The 18912-nt window shown below is 49.7% G+C and overlaps 1 protein-coding gene across 2 annotated transcripts in view; it reads left to right on the top strand.

Moving 5' to 3' along the window:
• The window catches only part of LOC135210073 (probable cationic amino acid transporter), a 291242-nt gene that overhangs the window by 246487 nt on the left and 25843 nt on the right, over nt 1–18912 (top strand). For both annotated transcript variants that reach the window (XM_064242870.1, XM_064242871.1), the window contains exons 8-10: nt 221–421; nt 683–868; nt 1632–2144. In XM_064242870.1, coding sequence (XP_064098940.1) covers nt 221–421; nt 683–868; nt 1632–2144 — 900 coding nt within the window. The remainder of the gene's footprint in view (nt 1–220; nt 422–682; nt 869–1631; nt 2145–18912) is intronic.

The raw sequence follows: 18912 nt of genomic DNA, 5'->3' as shown, positions 1-18912 counted from the left end.
AAAATTTGTAAACAAATACAGTATAGGTCATATTTGTATTCTAGGTTGAAGCTAGGAGGTAAAAATTAAACTGTGTTAAATGTTATGCACGTTTTGAAAATATTGTAAGATACTACATACACATAAGGTATATATACATACAATTATCTCAAACATAGATTTTAGATTCTGTATGTATTACATATTTTTTTAATATTTAAATTTGTATTCTTTTTGACAGGTTGTAATTATGTGCTTGGCTTTAGTAGAGGCAGCCAATCCCCTCTCTCGACAGATAGTTTCGCTCTCTGCTGATGGATTGTTACCATCTGCTCTCTCACATCAGTGCTCACATACTACCTCTCATGTCTATGCCCATCTTGCAGGAGGTGCCCTTTCCTCAGTTTTGGGTCTTGTGTTTGGTCATGTCTTCCTTTTGAAGGTAAGAGAAATGGTTATTATTTTTATTAACTAGAATGTTCATTTCATAATTTTCCTCATTACTGTATATTACCTCAAGTTAGAAAATTAGTAAAACTATTTAAAACCTGGGCATCAGGTATATTTAATTTTGGATTCAAATTAATTTTCTCTTTTGTGTGCAAATTCGAGATGTGTAGCTCCTAGTCCGTTACTATATACGCATATGAATAACTAGTATTAATAAATGCTGTTTTGTTTTTAATCATTAGATTTATTTCAGGTTATTGCCACATGTGTACTATGTATGCATGTTATAATAATTACGGGAGTTATGTACAGACGGCATCGCTGTACCTATGGATCATTGTGTTCCGTTGCAGCCACCGCTTCATCTTCAGATCCATATAGTTATCACAGACTTGCCCCAAAGCATTCTAGACAAGAAAGAACTTTGCATTTCCTCAAGGTGATTATGTTCCTTTCCTATGTATATACGTACTGTAGTATACTATTGTATTTTGGCTGTAGTTCGAGCATCCTGTTTGTTTTGTAGTGGTTTTGGTGATATGTACAATTCTCTGTAGTGTAGGTGACAGTTGGAGATAAAGTAGTAATACTTTAGTCTCTTAAAGTAATACTATTTTGTCTCCTAATAGTTGATATGCAGGTCCAAATTGGACATTGTCGATTAGAGACGTGGATATGAATGGTCTGTAAATGGAATTATGTGAAAACGACCAAAATTTTTTTTTCACTCTGAATATATAGTACATTGAAAAATCCAGTTAACATCATCTAAGTCTAATTTCCAATATGTATTTTTTATGTATATTTATTAATGAGTACAGTACAAAGTTTGGAAATTGATTGGTGTATGTATCAACTATAATTATAAGGCGTTTGCAGATTTTTCTGTTGATCATAATTCAATGATTCCTGGATCAGTGTTAAAGTAAGATATGGCACACACACCTTGAGGTATGGCATGTCCTACAACCATGTATAACATGGAAATAAATTCCAGCTGATAATTAATGAAAAACTATTACATTCACTCCATGCTACTAGATCTTTTACTGGTATTAGTAGCTTTTTGTCCATGGTTAGATTTCAGATTTCCGGTGCCTTTTTTTTGTCAGGGAAAGAAATGTCCACCTTATTAAAAGTGTGGTGCGTTATTTCACAGTATATTAATTCAAAGGTTGTTAAATGAAATTTTTGTATTTCAGGATGGTTTACGTGTCCTGCCATACAGAGTGCGCCCTTCTCAGGGTAAGCAGTCTCCATCAAAGTCTCCAGATGCTGAAAGTGGGATCAGTGGCTTGAGTCCAGACAACAGAGACACTGCTCCTTTACTAGAAAATCCCCAGAGTGAATCATGCTCTCCTGTACATGATCTTTTGTTACCAGCAACGTCGGAAACAGAGCAGATAAGAACAGAAACCCAAGTAACCCAACAGATCTCAACAGCAAATACTACAGAGCGAGTTGCCTCGGATTCTGAATCAGGAGCATCTGGATATGGAACAGATTCTGATGCAGAGGATGACATAGATGCAGCTGTTGCAGCTTATCAAGAGAAGTTGAGGGTTGCAACGTTAGACAAAGGAATGCCAAAAGCACCCACATTAATTACAGCAAGAAGGGCTTGCATAGCATTGTCCATTCTTCTAGTGTCAGTTACTGTTGCAGCAGTAGTGGCTGTATATGGATGGACTTCTCGTGGAAACCATACTTTCCAGGTAAAAATTTCAGGCTAAGTTTTCACTGATGAGTAATTACTATACAGGCAGTCCCCGGGTTACAACAGGGGTTCTGTTCTTGAGATGCGTCGTAAGCCGGAACTTCGTCAAAAATCCTAAGAAAACCTTACTTTTAATGCTTTGGGTGCATTGAAAACTATGTAAACTGCATTCTTATGGCAATTTTCATAAAAAAAACCCTCAAATATTGATTATTTTGCATTTTTGGTGTCATATTTCATCTCCCAGATGAGCGTTGTAGGCGTCGTAACCCTGGAAATAACGTCTATTGACTAGCTCGTAACCCTGGAACATGCGTCGTAACCCTGGAAATAACGTCTATTGACTAGCGTCGTAACCTCGGAACGTCGTAAGCCGACACCGTCGTAACCCGGGGACTGCCTACTGTGATGTGTAATACAGTAGTGCCTCAGGATACGAAATTAATCCATTCTGAAGTGGCCTTCGTAACCTGATTTTTTCGTATCTCGAACCACATTTTACATGTAAATTGCCTAATTTCATACATTCAACTTCCCTGTCAGATATATACTTAGCTATAGACTCCGTCGTCCCCGACAGAAATTCGAATTTCGCGGCACACGCTGCACGTAGGTCAGGTGATCTACTGCCCTGCCGCTGGGTGGCAGGAATTGGAACCATTACCGTTCTATAACCAGATTTTCTCTGTCGCCCGTAGTGTCAACATACGTTGTTGGTACCTCCTGATTTGATTTTTGTTTTTCATCACCATCAATCTTCTGGGCTGTCTTTTGCAGGGAAGTACTGGGTCTTTGGTTTGGCATACGCTTTTATTAACTTTTTAATGAATTTCGCTTCGAAATTTCAAAGAATATATTACGTAAAACTACCGAATTTTTCGGTAGACACTCACATAGTTTGCAAGAAAGGGAAATATTAATATTTATTCATTAATACGTGTAATAAGTGTTAGAACTTGATTGAGGAAATATACAACTCTTATTTCCTACTTTAGGAAGTCAGAAAAGCATATAACTAGATACGCTTCCTTTAGAAGCTTTAATAGCTCTTGTGCTAACGAGCAGTTAGAGTATTAACAGTACTAGTAGTTGTTGTATCCTCATCACCTTCTTACTCCACAGCAACTACAAATTTATATTTGCAAATTTGAAGATAAATGGATGTAGCTCAAAATGCGAGCTCTTAAAAGGTAAGAAGTGAATATAGTGTTCCCAGTGCAGTGGAGGGTGCGTCTGATCGCCTCTGTCTCGCTCCCAGGCCTAGACCTCTTCCAAGCTCCCAAGCCCAGAGGAGAAGGAATGTCGAAAGCCGTACGAAGGTTTCAGAGATTCCCCACCAGTCAGGCGTCCCCTCGGCAGGATCTGTAGTAATGTCCCAGACTGCCAAGGATAGCCATTGGAAAGGCATCCTCAAAAAGTGGAGGGTGCGTCTGATCGGCTCTGTCTCGCTCCCAGGCCTAGACCTCTTCCAAGCTCCCGAGCCCAGAGGAGAAGGAATGTCGAAAGCCGTACGGAGGTTTCAGAGAATCCCCAACGGTCAGGCGTCCCCTCGGCAGGTTCTGTAGAACGTCCCAGACTGCCAAGGATAGCCATTGGAAAGGTATCCTAAAACAGTGTTTTTTCCTTATTATCTAAACCTCCTTCCACTCGGCGGATAAGGAGGAGGGATATTCAGCGACGAAGATTCTTATGAAGATGCAAGAACAAATCTCGTCATTGGATGAATATTGAGAAAGGACGGTTTCCTTCCAATCAAGAGATCCCGTCCAGTGGACGTGCAGAGGATGAAAATGGACCGATACGGACAGCTCCATCCAGGCGCAAGGCGCCTGCCAGGCGCCAGCCAGGATTGAGGATCCATCCAGGCGCAAGGCGCCTGCCAGGCGCGAGGCTCCTTCCAGGCTCCAGGCGCCAGCCAGGTTTGAGGATCCATCCAGGCGCGAGGCACCTGCCAGGCTCCAGGCGCCTGCCAGGCGCGAGAAGCCAGCTGCAAATTAGCCACCAGCCAGGCGCCAGGATCTCCAGCCTCATCAGATATGGAGATAGAAATTGACCAGGAAGCTCCTCTTTGGGACTTTTCACAGGATCAGCTTTCTCCTGACAGGGACTTAAGATGTCGCACAGACGGCCGTCGCCCTTGTCAGGAGGTTGCTGAGACTGTGGTGGGTCTTTCGCAAGCACGAACTTCTCCTGATAGGGACGATAGTTGTCGCACAGGCGGCCGTCATCCTTATCAGGATGGTTCTGATGTGGATAGGGGTATTGTGCGGAATCAGCCCTCCCCTGGCAGGGACTCGAGATATCGCACAGTCGGCCGTAGCCCTTGGCAGGTTAGAGCTGGGACTGCTGAAAGCCCTTCACCTTGCGAAAGGAGGCGCTCTCCTCCGGTTGCTCATTCTTCTCCCAACTTGACTGGACAGGAAATGGAAGATATATCGGAATTGGAAGCCAATAAGGGGGCAGGTCTCTCAGATTATATGACCTTAGCAACCCTTTTATTGAGAGAATTCGTTCATTACTAGTAAGAGGATATTAAAATCATCCTCCTTCTAAAATAATGCAACCAACCATTTCCAGAAAGAGTGGCAATCATTTGGAAATTGGACAAGATTCGTACGAGCTCTCATTCATTGATTAGAGGCTCTTCCAGATAATAGAGGCGTAGAATACGGCCTTATCTCCAAGAGAATAAAAGCTTGAGAGATTCTCTTCGATCCTCGGTTTTCATTTGGGATCTCCTTCGGCTAATACTAATTCGTTTTTATTGACGAAAAGAACGAAGATAGTAAATTTTCCATTCTCTCTCTCTCTGCATCGGAGAGGAAAGAATGTAGTAGAAAATTGGGTGGATAGAACTACTGTATGGTCAAGTAATATGCGCATACCGTAGTTACCTTTATGGTTCGCAACGGAATTACCTGTATCCTTACAGGAATTTCCTAATAAGGACTACGCTTAAAGGATTTGTTACGACATCACATACTCACCGTCTGTATTTAACGAAGGTTGTTTCGCTAAAAGATACATTATTGAGAACTTCCTTAGGCTCGATAATGATTTTATCATATTCCTTCATGGAACGGAGTAACTGGCAACTCGGGTAGAATACGACGAGACAGCGAACGAACGCTGCTGTAACTGTTGGCCAACACAGTACCAACTATTGCTTGGTCAAGAGCTGTTGGTTACATCTCTCTCTCCTACGGGATCGAATGGTTAACCGTATCTCCCCCCTACAATCATGGACTTAGCCTCGAATTGAGGGGATTTGTAGGCAAACATGAATAACATTGTCTTCGTTTTGCTAAGAAGTTTTCAATAAAAAGATCCCTTGTAACCTTTCGATACTGTTTACCGCAATGTAACAGGATTATAGGAAAGAAATAGCAATATGATTCTAACGCAGTAGAGCAATATATTATATGATGCTCTCATGCTTACGAAAGCATAGTTTTATTAGAGAACATTCTCAGGGAGAATATGGATGAATTTGATGGGAACCATTTTTCTTCGTGACAGAAGTTTGTTCCCCTGAATGGGCTATATTAAGCCTATCAAGTTCTTCCTACCAAGAAACAGAAATAACATTTGAGAGGGTGCCGGGTACCAGGACAGAGGTACAGATGTCCGGGTGCATAGTCTAAAGAATCACACCAAAGGCAGAAGCAAATTAGTGAACTTGATAATCTCTCGATATAGCGAGTTATTAATCGAAGGGTTCAGTAGCCTCTCTGACAGCAGGCTTGGTAACGGCACGGTTCGTTCCTGATTTCGTTCCCCGTCTAACTTGAAGGGGGTTTGATCCCAAGGAGGGACGAAATGATTTAAATCAATTAGGCCAATTCCACAGCTCTCTCGTATTTCAAGGAGCATCGAGAATCTCTTTTTTTCGCCCCTGTTTGCGTTAACAAGAAAGAACCTGTTTGGAACACGGACACGGAATGTAACGATCCTTAAGAGGTTTGCTGCACGAGATTGCACGTCCGTGAGAATCTTCTCGATCGACGATAATAACTATTAACGTCTGTATAAGCTGAGTTGGAAAGAGAGTTGTGGAAACCTGCGATACGTCTTCTTCATAGATCTTTTCGCAAGGTTGAAGACGAAGAGACTTCCTCTAGACTGCTTCCTTATCCTCGAACCAAGAGAGGTAGCAATATACGCCATCCTTTACTTTGAAAGGGAAAGAAACATTAGTATTTTTTTTTCACCAATATATAAATTCTTAACGGACGTATTAAGATATTTACTGGCGTCAGAGGAAGAGAGGATGATGCCTTTCGCCCCATTTTTGCCTTCGGGAAGCTGGATTCACAGAGGTCACGTCCTTCTTACAGCACTTTTATAAAGGTTTTCACAAGAGAGGCGGTCTACTCTATCAGCCTCACTTAGAAAGGGACCTCAAAAACCTCTACACTCTGAGTCTGTCTGCGTGCAGACTGACGAGAAGTGATAGGGATGAGAGGATTTTGCAAGGTGAATGACAAGTGTCATGGAATAGACATAGAAGTGCTGCAGATCGTGCTGGATTGAATGAGGAAACTGTCCTCTTCCGATACCTCTGTGACCCACATAGCGGTTTTTCTTCCCTTTCTGAGAGAAGAATCACCTTTGTATTTATATCTGCTATCACAGATTACAGTAGCAGGCTATACTCTGTCTTTACAAAGGAACTTGAAGATAACAGAGGATTAAGTTCCTCGGGATCTTACACGATACCTCGAGACAACCAACAGTAGGACATTATGTACTTCGAGTTGGAATCTTTTCGTGGCCCGCAGATTCCTTGTTCCGACAAGTGGGAACCTCCTCATCAAGCTTCTTTATTAAATCTTAAATGAGAAAATTCATTTTTTCTCTTGGCTCTAACAACTACCAAGAAGACAAGTGAATTTAAGTTATGAGGTCTCGCATCGGATTCAATGGAGGCTCGACTATTGGTTCTTACCATCACATTATTTCTGGAAAAGAATTAACACCCTTCTAACCCTGCATCAGAGCTCTGAAGTTAAGGGACTTTCTCATTTGAAAGGGGAAGAGATAGAAGGGTCTCTGTGCCCGGTCGGGGCGCTTAAATTTTATCTTTAATAGAAGAAATCGCTTAAGGGCTTCCTACAGATTCTTTGGGCTGCGATGAGGACACGAAACGCTTCCCAGAAGGTATTCAGAGGGAGAAGACAAGAGCCAAGAAAGCCCTGGGATCGCCCACTTCACCTTCCAGACCTCCTTCCCCTCCTTCGGACAAGGAGAGGGAAGATTCTGCAACGAGAAACTTCCTTGACATGCAGGAATAGACTCACGCAACGAAAGTATTCACGAAGGATCCTCCTCGGAAGAAGACTCGTTCTCGTCATATTAAGATAGCTTATCGTCTACGGGACATGATTGGCTCCAAGCTCCTCCCCTGGTCCTAGGCCAAAGGATCCAGGTAGAAGAGAACCTTCCACCCTTCTCCAGTCTCCGGACAAACTATTGTCTGTTTTTGTTCAGGATCCTCGGACAACGAAGCGCCAGCAGGCGCCAAGTGCCAAACAGGCGAAAAACGCTAGAGGCAGACAGCTTGAATGAACGAGTTTATTGTCTGATACGGAGAAGGAGCGGACCACCAACCTGGCGCAAATACGCCAGAGGTGAACAGATCGGACAGGTGAGACTGTCCGATGTGGACATCGCCAGTCAGCCTCGAGACTCCAGCCAAGCTCGAAGCTCCAGCAAGTGGGGAGGAGCCAGCCAGCCAGGCGCCAGGCGCCTGCCAGGCACGAAGTGCCAGCCAGGCTCCAGGCTTCATCCAGAAGAGAGCCATATCAAAGAACACCCTGGTCTTCTTTGAGACAAGTGTGATCTCTAAAGCACTTCATAAGTGACTTGATGATTCCTTCAAACAGCTGAGAATTAAAAGCGCATGAAGTGCGAGCTTTTGCGAATTTTTGTTCTTTCCATAACAATATGTTATAAAGGACATATTAGCTGTCACATACGGGAGATGCAACTCTGTGTTGACTTCCCATTACCCGAAGGATGTCAAGTTAACCTACGAGAGATCCTTCTCTTGGTTTATACGTGTCTGCGGATACGTTGCTGGGATAGGGAGCCGATACTGATCTTTAACTAGTGAGTTAAATTTATTTAACGTGGTGTTTTTTTCTTTGGGTTGTTTGAAAGGAGTTTGGGGATAACTCTTTTCAAATTAAGCACTAACCCTCGTGTTAGGATCAGGTGATCGGGATCGGTGTTGTGCTCCTTAATTATGCCACTAGGCATAGGTGTATTGTCATGTAAGTGGATAAGACCCCATTGACAAAGGCCATCAGGTTCTGTCGAGTAAGTGGATAGACCCCATTGACAGTCCCACAAGAACTCTTAGCCATAGGTCACATCCTTGCTGAGGCTCTTGAGACGAAGCAGACTCCTAAAGAACAGATAGCTAGGTACAGTCGAACCCTCCGTCTAAACTAAACAGATAGGAAACAAGGTTTTTTATATATTACCTACAACGCATGTTGTTTACCTGTCTAATCAGTAATTTAGCTGTCTCTTACCCTCCGCCAAAGGTGCCAATCAGCTAAGTATATATCTGACAGGGAAGTTGAATGTATGAAAATGATATTGTTATTGTACAATAAAGTTTCATACATACCTGGCAGATCACCTGACCTACCTGCAGCGTGTGCCGCAAAATGACAATTTGTCCAAAATTGCATTTTTCCTAACTATACAAACCTGAGGTCCTTTTACAATAGGAAGGTTACTAGCGGCAGCTGGATAGGTCGTAAGCTTTCGAACAAGGGGTTCGGTAGTTAACTGCTTGTCCGACAGGCGCGCGGCGGACTGGGAGGTAAACAAATCACTTTTGCTTTTGGCCCAAGCAAAAAACTGCAGAGAGGGGTGGCATGATGGTGGGACTATGTGTAAAAGGACCTCATTGTTTGTATAATTAGGAAAAATGCAATTTTGGACAAATTGTCATTTGTTCCGACACGGCAATCATACAAACCTTCGGTCCTTTTACAATAGGAAGACTCACTTCTTGGTGGGAGGAATCTGAGTCTTTTGTGAACAGACTGGTGTTCGCCCAACCTTGGAATGCCTCCCTGGTCGTAAGAGCGAGGGAGGGATCCAAGCCTCTGTCCAATTGATCGGGGCGTGTGCACCGCAGGATCAATGGTCAGACCTCTGGACCGAGTACTAAGAGAGAGGCAAGCGTGTCTTCTTCGTACCAGCAATGTAAGAACTTGTTCCTGTACAGGAGCAAATATAAAGTCATGGGTTTGTCTCTTGTTGGCATCCACTTCCCCCCCCCCCCCCCCCCCCCCCCCCCCCCCCCCCTTGTAGGAGGAAGTGGTGGATATTCTGCTTCTATCCTAGTGAAAGGGATAGAATGGGGCATGGGGCTCTGTCATATAGCTCACTGCATCTCGTCCTCATCCAGCGTAGTGACGACCGTGACCCTCTGCCCACAGGTAGAGGAGGAGGAAAAGATGGGAAGAGAAGCCAGTCACTCACTCATTCACACATCCATCCGCACAGTCACACCAGGACCTCGATGCTGTTCAGCCTGCGAGGGTCTGGGTTAGCTACACAACTTGTTGAGCAGCCACCACGGGTCCCCAAGGAAAAGGTATCCAAGGACCTGTGGGCAATATCCCGAAGGTAGAAGGACGTAAAGGTAGTCTGGTTAGACCAGAACCTCCCCTGCCTTCAGGACCTGCGCCACGGAGAAGTTCTTACGAAACGCCAACGAGGGGCCAATACTTCTGACTTCGTGAGCTCTCGGACGGGACGTACGGATGTCGTCACTACCATCAGCCTCATACGCCCTCCTGATGACCTCACGCAGCCAGAACGAAAGAGTGTTCTTGGATACTTCTTTCTTGGTTACCCCGGTGCTAACGAAGAGGCGCCGACACTCAGGCCTGAGGTGTCGAGTTTCTCTTCAGATAGCGCCGTAGCGCCCTCATAGGACAAAGCAGCATCTCATCCGCATCATTATCGGTGAAGTCCATTAGGGAGGGAATCGTGAAAAACTCGAACCTGTTGTCAGGGACCGAAGGTTTCTGAGTCTTCGCAACGAAGTTCGGGACGAAATCGAGCGTCACAGATCCCCATCCCCTGGAGTGTCGTACATCGAAGGAAAGACCATGAAGTTCCCCTACTCTCTTCGCCGATGCCAGGGCCAGCAAGAAGAGGGTCTTGAGGGTCAGATCCCTGTCTGACGACTCTCGGAGTGGCTCGAAGGGTCTTTGAGTCAAACTCCTAAGGACGAGAGTTCAACATCCCCGCGCATGGGGGCCTGAGTTCGCCTGGGTGGGCAAGGGACCTTTCTGAAGTCTCCTCATGAGCAAGGAGATCTCGAACAAGTTCGAGATGTCCAATCCCCTCAGTTTCAGGACTAGTGCCAGGGCGCTCTATATCCTTTGACTGTGGGGACTGAGAGGAGCTTCTCTCGGCGAAGAAAAACGAGGAAATCCGCTACCTGCTGAAGAGTGGCTCTGAGAGGAGATATACCCCGTCTACGACACCAACTACAGAAGACGGCCCACTTTCCCTGGTACACAGCTGCAGAGGACTGACGGACGTTTCCTTCCAGCCTCTGTTGCTGCGCTACGAGAAAAGCCTCTCGTTCGCAAGAGATGGTGGATAACAGCCAGCCGTGAAGACGAAGGGACTGGACTGTCTGGTGGTACCGCTCTACGTGTGGCTGGACGAGAAGGTTGTTGCCAGGGGGGAATCTCTCTCGGTTCTCCTGCGAGAAGAGCCATCAGGTCCGGATACCAAATGGCCCCAGGCCATTTGGGAGCCACCAGGATCATCCTGAGATTCGGGTGACCAGTGCTCGACTGATCACCTTGCGAATCAGGCTGAACGGGGAAAGGCGTAAGCGAAGAGGTTGTCCCACGGGTGTTGAAGAGCGGTCCTCTGCAGCTGCCCATGGGTCCGGCACGGCTGAAAAGAAAACCTGAAGTTTTCTGTTGTGCCGGGTGGCGAACAGATCCACGACTGGTCGCCCCACAGGTCGAAGAGCCCCCCCTTTCCGCCACGTCCTGGTGTAGAGGCCCATTCGGTCCTATCACCTGATCCCGACGGCTGAGCTTGTCTTGGCTACTACATTCCTATTTTCCCTGGAATGTAGCGTGCCGACAGCTCTATTGAGTGAGCCTCGGCCCACTCGTGCACCTGCCGAGTCAACTGGTACAATGGGAGAGACACTAGGCCCCCATGTTTGTTGACGTAAGCCACCACCGTGGTGTTGTCGCACAGAATCAACACCCGCACTGAGGTGTCCTCCCACAGCGGATCCTGAAAAACTCTTGGAGCGCGAGAAACGCTGCCTTGAGTTCCAGTACATTGATGTGAAGGTGCTTGTCGTGCTCGTCCCACACTCCTGAAGTCAGCAACTCCTCCAGGTGTGCGCCCCACCCCTCGGTCGTGCGTCTGAGAACAGCTTGCATCTCCGGGGTGGGGGAGTTTGCGTAGAGGCACTCCCTTTAGAGGTTCCTGTCGTCGTGCCACCAGGCTAGGTCTGCCTCACCTCCGGTGTCAGAGACACTGGAAAGCTTGGGGGATCCGTTGCCTGTGACCAACTCTCCTTTAGTCTCCACTGAAGAGACCGCAGGTGAAGACGCCCGTGAGGGACTAACTTCTCGAGTGACGACAGGTGTCCCGATCACGACTTGCCATCGCTGAGCTGCCTGTTCCTGCCGAGACAGGAACTGGCCGGCTGCCTCCCTGAATCTGCTGATCCGCGAGTCTGCGGGGAAGACTCGCCCTGCTACCGTGTCGATCAGCATACCCAGGTACTTCATCCTCTGCTTGGGCTCGAGATCGGACTTCTCGAAGTTCACAACGATCCCCAGATCGTGACAGAACTCGAGTAGCCGATCCCTGTCCTGTAGCAACTGCGAGCGGGAGCTCGCCAGGACTAACCAATCGTCGAGATACCTCATCAGACGTATCCCGTGCGAATGGGCCCAAAAACAGACACCAGAGTGAACACTCGCGTGAACACCTGTGGGGCGGTTGAGAGACCCGAAAGCAAAGTGCCCTGAATTGGTACACCGTCCCGTCGAGGATGAAGCGGAGGTACTCTCTGGAGGACTGATGAATGGGTATTTGGAAATACGCATCCTTCAAGTCCACTGAAAGCATGAAATCGTTCTCCCTGATGGAGTCGAGCACGGAACGTGCCGTCTCCATCGTGAACCGGGTCTGGCGAACAAACCGGTTCAGGGGAGAGAGATCTATCACCGGGCGCCGCAGCCCCCCGTAGACTTTTTCCACCAGGTAAAAAAGTCGACTGTAGAAGCCCGGTGAACTGATCCGTGACGATCTCTACAGCTTGTTTGCTCAGCATGGTCTTGATCTCCTGTCTCAATGCTACGTCCTTCGAAGATCCTGGAACGTACACTGCTGTTGGACCGGGTTGGAGGTGAGGGGTGGCCGAGATTCGAAGGGTAATAGATATCCCTCCTGAAGGACATCTACTATCCAGGTCTCGGCGCCGTAGCGCTGCCAAGTTGCCCAACGGCTGGCCAGGCACCCCCCCACTTCCGGCAGCAGGTGAGGGGGAACGCCGTCCCTAGCGTTTCCCCCCTTTCTTCGACTTCTTCCCAGAGCCTCCTCGGGAGAAGGAGGGCTGGTTACGGCCTCCCTTTGCAGAAGACGAAGAAGACAGTCTTTCCACGAGGCTTCGACGCGACTACCGTCTTAGCCACAGTGGAAGCGCTAGCCGAGCTCTTTGGCTTGGCCGCAGTTCGAGGCTGCCCAGACGCCTTCGAAACTGCCTGGTGTACCAGACGGTCACTGTCATCAGTGCGCCGTCTGTCCACCGCAGCGTCCACCAATCTCTCCTGGGAAGGAGCGACGGGGGGAACTCCGTAACGGTCCATTGCGAGAAGTCCCAATGCCGCTTCACGCCCAGCCGCCCTGGATACTCCGAGTAAGGACAGTGTCCCTACGTCGGAGAACCAGGTTGGCCCACAGGTTTACCGTCTGGTGGGCTAGGAAGGAGATGGCTCTTCCCCCAGACTGGCAAAGCCTCCTGAAGGCTGAGTCTTCTTCAGGAGAAATTCCCCCGGAGCTGGCTGCGACCTTAGACACCGTGAGGGACCACAGGTCTAATCCAGGAAGACGGGCCTGGAAAGCTGCCATGGCAGTAGATTCCAGACCAAGTGCCTCTTGCTGCGAGAACCATAGGTTCTCTGACAGGAGCTGCTGCAGGGACACACCCGGCGTTAGCCTGGCTAACTCCGGGTTCACCTGTTTTGGGGGCGGCCATCGGGTCTTCAGACGGCACGTAGAAACGCCGCTGTCACAGTAGAGGAGGCGGAAGCAGCTTGCTCGACCTGCTAGACTTGAGAGAGCCGTCATGTCCGGAGACAAGAGACTCTACCTGGTCCAGCACTGAGTCGGCAAGCTCCGATCGCGGCAGACCCACCGTCAGTCTGGGTTCCCTCTTTGGGCCCCAGAACGACTCGAGCCGGGACGTGGGCTCGGAAGGTGGAAGCGGCGATCCTTCCCCGAGGTCGTTGTGCTGACGGATCAGCGCAATTACCTCGGCAAAGTTCCTCTGGATCTCAGGAGTGACCGCGTCCTGAGGAGTAGGACCATCCAGTCCCTCGAACAGGAGCAGCTCCCGAGACCCTCCTCCCTCGAGGGGGAACAGCGACAGACCCCTCTCGGTCTCCTCCAGCCACTTGTGCATACGTCCTGGCCGGTCCGAGAACCGAGCCTGGCACGTAAGGCGTCGTGGTGGGATCATGAGGGGCGCACCCCTCACGATCACTCCTCCCGGTGTAACCCCGAGAGGAGGTGAAGGTACGGGCGAGAGGCAGACCTGACGCTCCCCCCCTCGCATCGCTGGCAGAACAAGCGGGCTTGGAGGGCTCCAGGCGATCGCCAACCCGCGGTGGCGATCGAGCTGCAGGCCTGGTCGAGCCGTCTCGCTGTGGAGAACGGCTTGGACTGAGCACACCGCGGCCCCGTCTCGTGTGTCAGAAGAGCTGGTGCTGGTCGCCGTACCCGATCGCTCTCTGTGAGAGCGACGGTCAGGCGACCTGCGAGCTCCACTGTCACGGTGAGACTGGTGCGTATCCTCACGGCACGTCACGTCGCTGGTACCAGCCGTGGCTGGCACCGGCGAACGGGGGGACCTCTTCCCAGCCTCAGCCCGTGGCCGGTCGTGGACCGTCACGTCAGCCCGGGTAGCCAGCTGGTCGCCGCGAGAGCGAGAGCTGGTCTGGAGAGAGTCGCGTGAGCGGCTGTCACCAGTCTTCCGATCCGTGCCGTGAACCTGACGCTGAGCTGGCTCAGAGGTCTGGTTCCTAGCTGCACGGTCGCTGGTGGGCGACCGTACACTCGGTACCTCTCGCGAACGAGAGGCCGAGACGGATCCTGCTGCCGTGGCAGAACCACTAACAGCAGGCGAGGAAGTGCCGGTGTTAGCCGACACTCCTCTGGTCCCCGTAGTCTTCTTCCTTGCGGAAGAAGAGACGGGCCCTGCTCCCGAAGGAGCAGGATGACCAGCGGAAGAACCCCCCGTCTCACCGGAGCGAGACGGGCCCTTAGAAGTTCCCGAAGGAGACTTCTTAGGGGGGGAGGAGGCGACCTTCTTCTTCTTAGGCTGTGAAGCCTTAGAAGATGAAGGGGGAGAGGCGGCAGACGACGAAGAAGACGATGAAGACGACGACGACACCTTCCTCCTCTTCCTCTTCTTCTTCGTCAGCTTCCTCAGGACCGATGTCAAATCCGTCATCCAGGGCGGAGCCGGGGCTGCTGTTGCCAAAGCAACAGGGCCCGGACGCACCTGTCCGAACAGATCGGCATTGGGAGCAGCGGCGCCACGAACAGGAACAACGTCAGCAGGTGCAGGCATCACAGGAACAGCAGTGGAGACGGCAGGAACAGACACAGGAACAGCAGCGGTAGTCGGCATCATCACGTCAGTCAACAGCGGCTGGGCAGGTACGGCAGCGTACAGGCAGACCCGGAGGTGGACGGACCAGCGGCACCGAGACATCCTAGGTACTGGCGGGAGGTCCAGGGGGCGAGCTCTTCGGGCACACGGAAGTCCGGTCGAGGCAGCACGGCAAACCCAGGCGGCAGCATCACACTACGTCCCCCGTGGTACGGCGATCGGCCCCTGCACCGATGGAGTTGGTGTTACAGACACCGCGTGCGGGGAATACACCAGGTGAGGAGGTGAAGCATAGCCAGGGGTCGACAGGGTCGTGGTAGTGGTTGTCACCGTAGCATGCGTGACCGCAACAGAGCCAGCGAGATGGTAGAGCAGCCCCTGGACACTCGGCACGCCCTGCAGACCCAACGATGCCCACACCTGTCCAAGGTCGTCCTTCGCAGCAACAGCACCTGAGGAAGCAAAGGTCGGGTGATTAGCAGGATCCTCTACCCGTCCGTGCGATGTAGACGAACGGATAGAGGACCCAGAGTACAACTCAACGTCAGGGTATCTCGCGCCCTCCTCCACACTCGACAGATCGGGTGAGGAGAAGGACCTAGAAACCCCCCCCGCAGGGGAAGGCGCCAAACGTGGGAGCTGAGCAGGAGGCAGGAAAGAAGACGAAGTGTCCGTAACCAAAGGAGTCGCGGGAGAGCTCTCCGACGACTCCTTTGTAGGCCTTCGCTTCTTCCTACCCTCGTACAAGCCCCACTGCGCCTCCGACCAAGACATACATACTTCACAGGGCTCGGCGCGGGTACACTCACGCCCCCGACACCGAGCACACAAAATATGGGGATCGATCTCTGGGAACGAGCGGAATTTTCCGCATTTACGCCCTTCGGTACCCGGGCACAATCTCCGGAGAGTAGCGGGGCGTGGAGAGTCCATGATCGATTAATTCACAATAAATGATGAAAAAAATAAAGGAATGATTGTACTTACAATGATTCACACAGAGAAAACACAACCATACAACCAAGAAAGCAAACGACAAAAAGCTGGCAGAGAGCGTAGAACACACACGTCCACTCGCTGTGAGGCCGAAAGCAAAAGTGATTTGTTTACCTCCCAGCCGCGCGCGCGCGCCTGTCGGACAAGCAGTTAACTACCGAACCCCTTGTTCGAAAGCTTACGACCTATCCAGCTGCCGCTAGTAACCTTCCTATTGTAAAAGGACCGAAGGTTTGTATGCCGTGTCGGAACAAATTCGAATTTCTGGCAGGGACGACGGAGTCTATAGCTAAGTATATATCTGCCAGGTAAGTATGTATGAAACTTTATTGTACAATAACAATATCATTTTGTTCCAGGCCCTACAAAAACACCACAGTAAATTTTATAAACCTAGATTGACCAATAAACAATGAAATACAACAATTTGGACCATTCAGTACTTAACCTAACAGTGACTGACCTGTAAATAAAGTAGATTAGTGTACATGGTACAAGAAATATGACAATTTGTCGAAAATTGCATTTTTCCTAACTATACAAACCTGAGGTCCTTTAACAATAGGAAGGTAACTAGCGGCAGCTGGGACGGTCGTAAGCTTCGAACAAGGGGAGAACGGTAGTTAACTGCTTGTCCGATCGTGCTCGCGCCGCGCGCATCCGGGCGGTGAAGAATCACTTTTGCTTTAGGCCCATGCAAAAAGTTGCAGAGTGAGGGGTGGTATGAGGTGGGACTATATGTAAAGGACCTCAGGTTGTATAGTTAGAAAAATGCAATTTTCGACAAATGTCATTTGTTCCGATACGTAATACAAACCCTCGGTCCTTTAACAATAGGAAGACTCACTTCTTGGTGGGTGAATCTGAGTCTTTTTGGTGAACAGACTGGTGTTCGTCCAACCTTGGAATGCCTCCCTGGTCGTAAGAGCAAGGGAGGGATCCAAACCTCTGTCCGATTGATCGGGGTGTGCACCGCAGGATCAATGGTCAGACCTCTGAGCCAAGTACTAAGAGAGAGGCAAGCGTATCTCTTCGTACCAGCATTGCAAGAACTTGTTCCTGTACAGGAGTCCAACATAAAGTTATGGGTTTGTCTCAAGTAGGCATCCACTCCTTCCCCCTTGTTGGAGGGAGTGGAGGATATTTGCTTCTATCCCTAACTAAAGGGATAGATTGGGGCTCGGTTGAGTAGCTTACCTGCATCGGATTCCTTCCAGCATGGTGACGACCGTGACCCTCTGCCCACAGGTAGAGAGAGAGAAAGATGGAGAAGAGAAGCCAGTCGCACTCTCATTCAACCATTCATTCCTACAGTCACACCAGGAATCGATGCTGTTCTGCCTGCTGCGGGTGCTGGGTAAGCTTACACAACGTGTTGAGCAGCCACCACAGGTCCCAAGGAAAAAGTATCCAAGGACTTGTGGGCAATATCCCGAAGGTAGAAGGACGTGAAGGTAGTCTGGTTGGCCCAGACACCTGCCTTCAGGACCTGCGCCACGGAGAAGTTCTTGCGGAACGCCAAAGAGGGTCCAATACCTCTGACTTCGTGGGCTCTCGGTCGGAGCGTACGGATGTCGTCACTACCATCAGCCCTCGTACGCTCTCCTGATCACCTCACGCAGCCAGAAAGAAAGCGTGTTCTTGGATACTTCTTTCTTGGTAACCCCAGTGCTAACGAAGAGGCGTCGACACTCAGGCCTGAGGTGTCGAGTTTTCTTCAGATAGCGCCGTAGCGCCCTCACAGGACAAAGCAGCATCTCATCCGTATCGTTGTCGGTGAAATCCATTAGGGAGGGGATTGTGAAAGACTCGAACCTGTCGTCAGGGATCGACGGATTCTGAGTCTTAGCTACGAAATTCGGGACGAAATCGAGCGTCACAGATCCCCAGGCCCTGGAAATGTTTAACATTGAAGGACAGACCATGAAGTTCCCCTACTCTCTTCGCCGATGCCAGGGCCAGCAAGAAGAGGGTCTTGAGGGTCAGATCCCTGTCTGACGACTCTCTCGAGTGGCTCGAATGGTCTTCGAGTCAAACTCCTAAGGACGAGATTCACATCCCACTCAGGGGGCCTGAGCTCCCTGGGTGGGCAGACCTTTCGAAGCTCCTCATTAGCAAGGAGATCTCGAACGAGTTCGAGATGTCCAGTCCCCTCAGTTTTTAGGACGAGTGCCAGTGCAGCTCTATATCCTTTAACTGTGGGTACTGAGAGGAGCTTCTCTCGGCGAAGAAACACGAGGAAATCCGCTACCTGCTGAAGAGTGGCTCTGAGAGGAGATAGACCCCGTCTACGACACCAACCACAGAAGACGGCCCACTTCCCCTGGTAGCACAGCTGCAGAGGACTGTCTGACGTGTCCAGCCATCTCTGTTGCTGCGCTGCGAGAAAAGCCTCTCGTTCGCAAGAGATGGTGGATAACAGCCAGCCGTGAATTGTAGGGACTGGACTGCTCGGTGGTACCGCTCTACGTGTGGCTGGGCTAGAAGGTTGTGCCAGTGGGGCATCTCTCTCGGTTTCTTTCTGCAAGAAGAGCCAGCAGGTCCGGATACCAAATGGCTTGAGGTCGTTTGGGAGCCACCAGGATCATCCTGAGATTGGGGGTGACCAGCGCTCGGCTGATCACTTTCCTTTCGAATCAGACAAAAGGGAGGAAATGTCGTAGACGAAGAGGTTGTCCCAGGGGTGTTGAAGAGCGTCCTCTGCAGCTGCCCGTGGGTCCCGGCACGGCTGAGCAAAAAAACTTGAAGTTTTTTGTTGTGCCGGGTGGCGAACAGGTCTATGACCGGACGCCCCCACAGGTTGAAAAGCGCCTTTCCGCCACTTCTGGGTGTAGGGACCACTCGGTCCCTATTACCT

This window comes from Macrobrachium nipponense, chromosome 39 (assembly GCF_015104395.2).
Source record: "Macrobrachium nipponense isolate FS-2020 chromosome 39, ASM1510439v2, whole genome shotgun sequence".
NCBI lineage: Eukaryota > Metazoa > Arthropoda > Malacostraca > Decapoda > Palaemonidae > Macrobrachium > Macrobrachium nipponense.
Note: the sequence above shows the minus strand (reverse complement) of the source record. Positions and strands in the feature narration are given on the sequence as shown.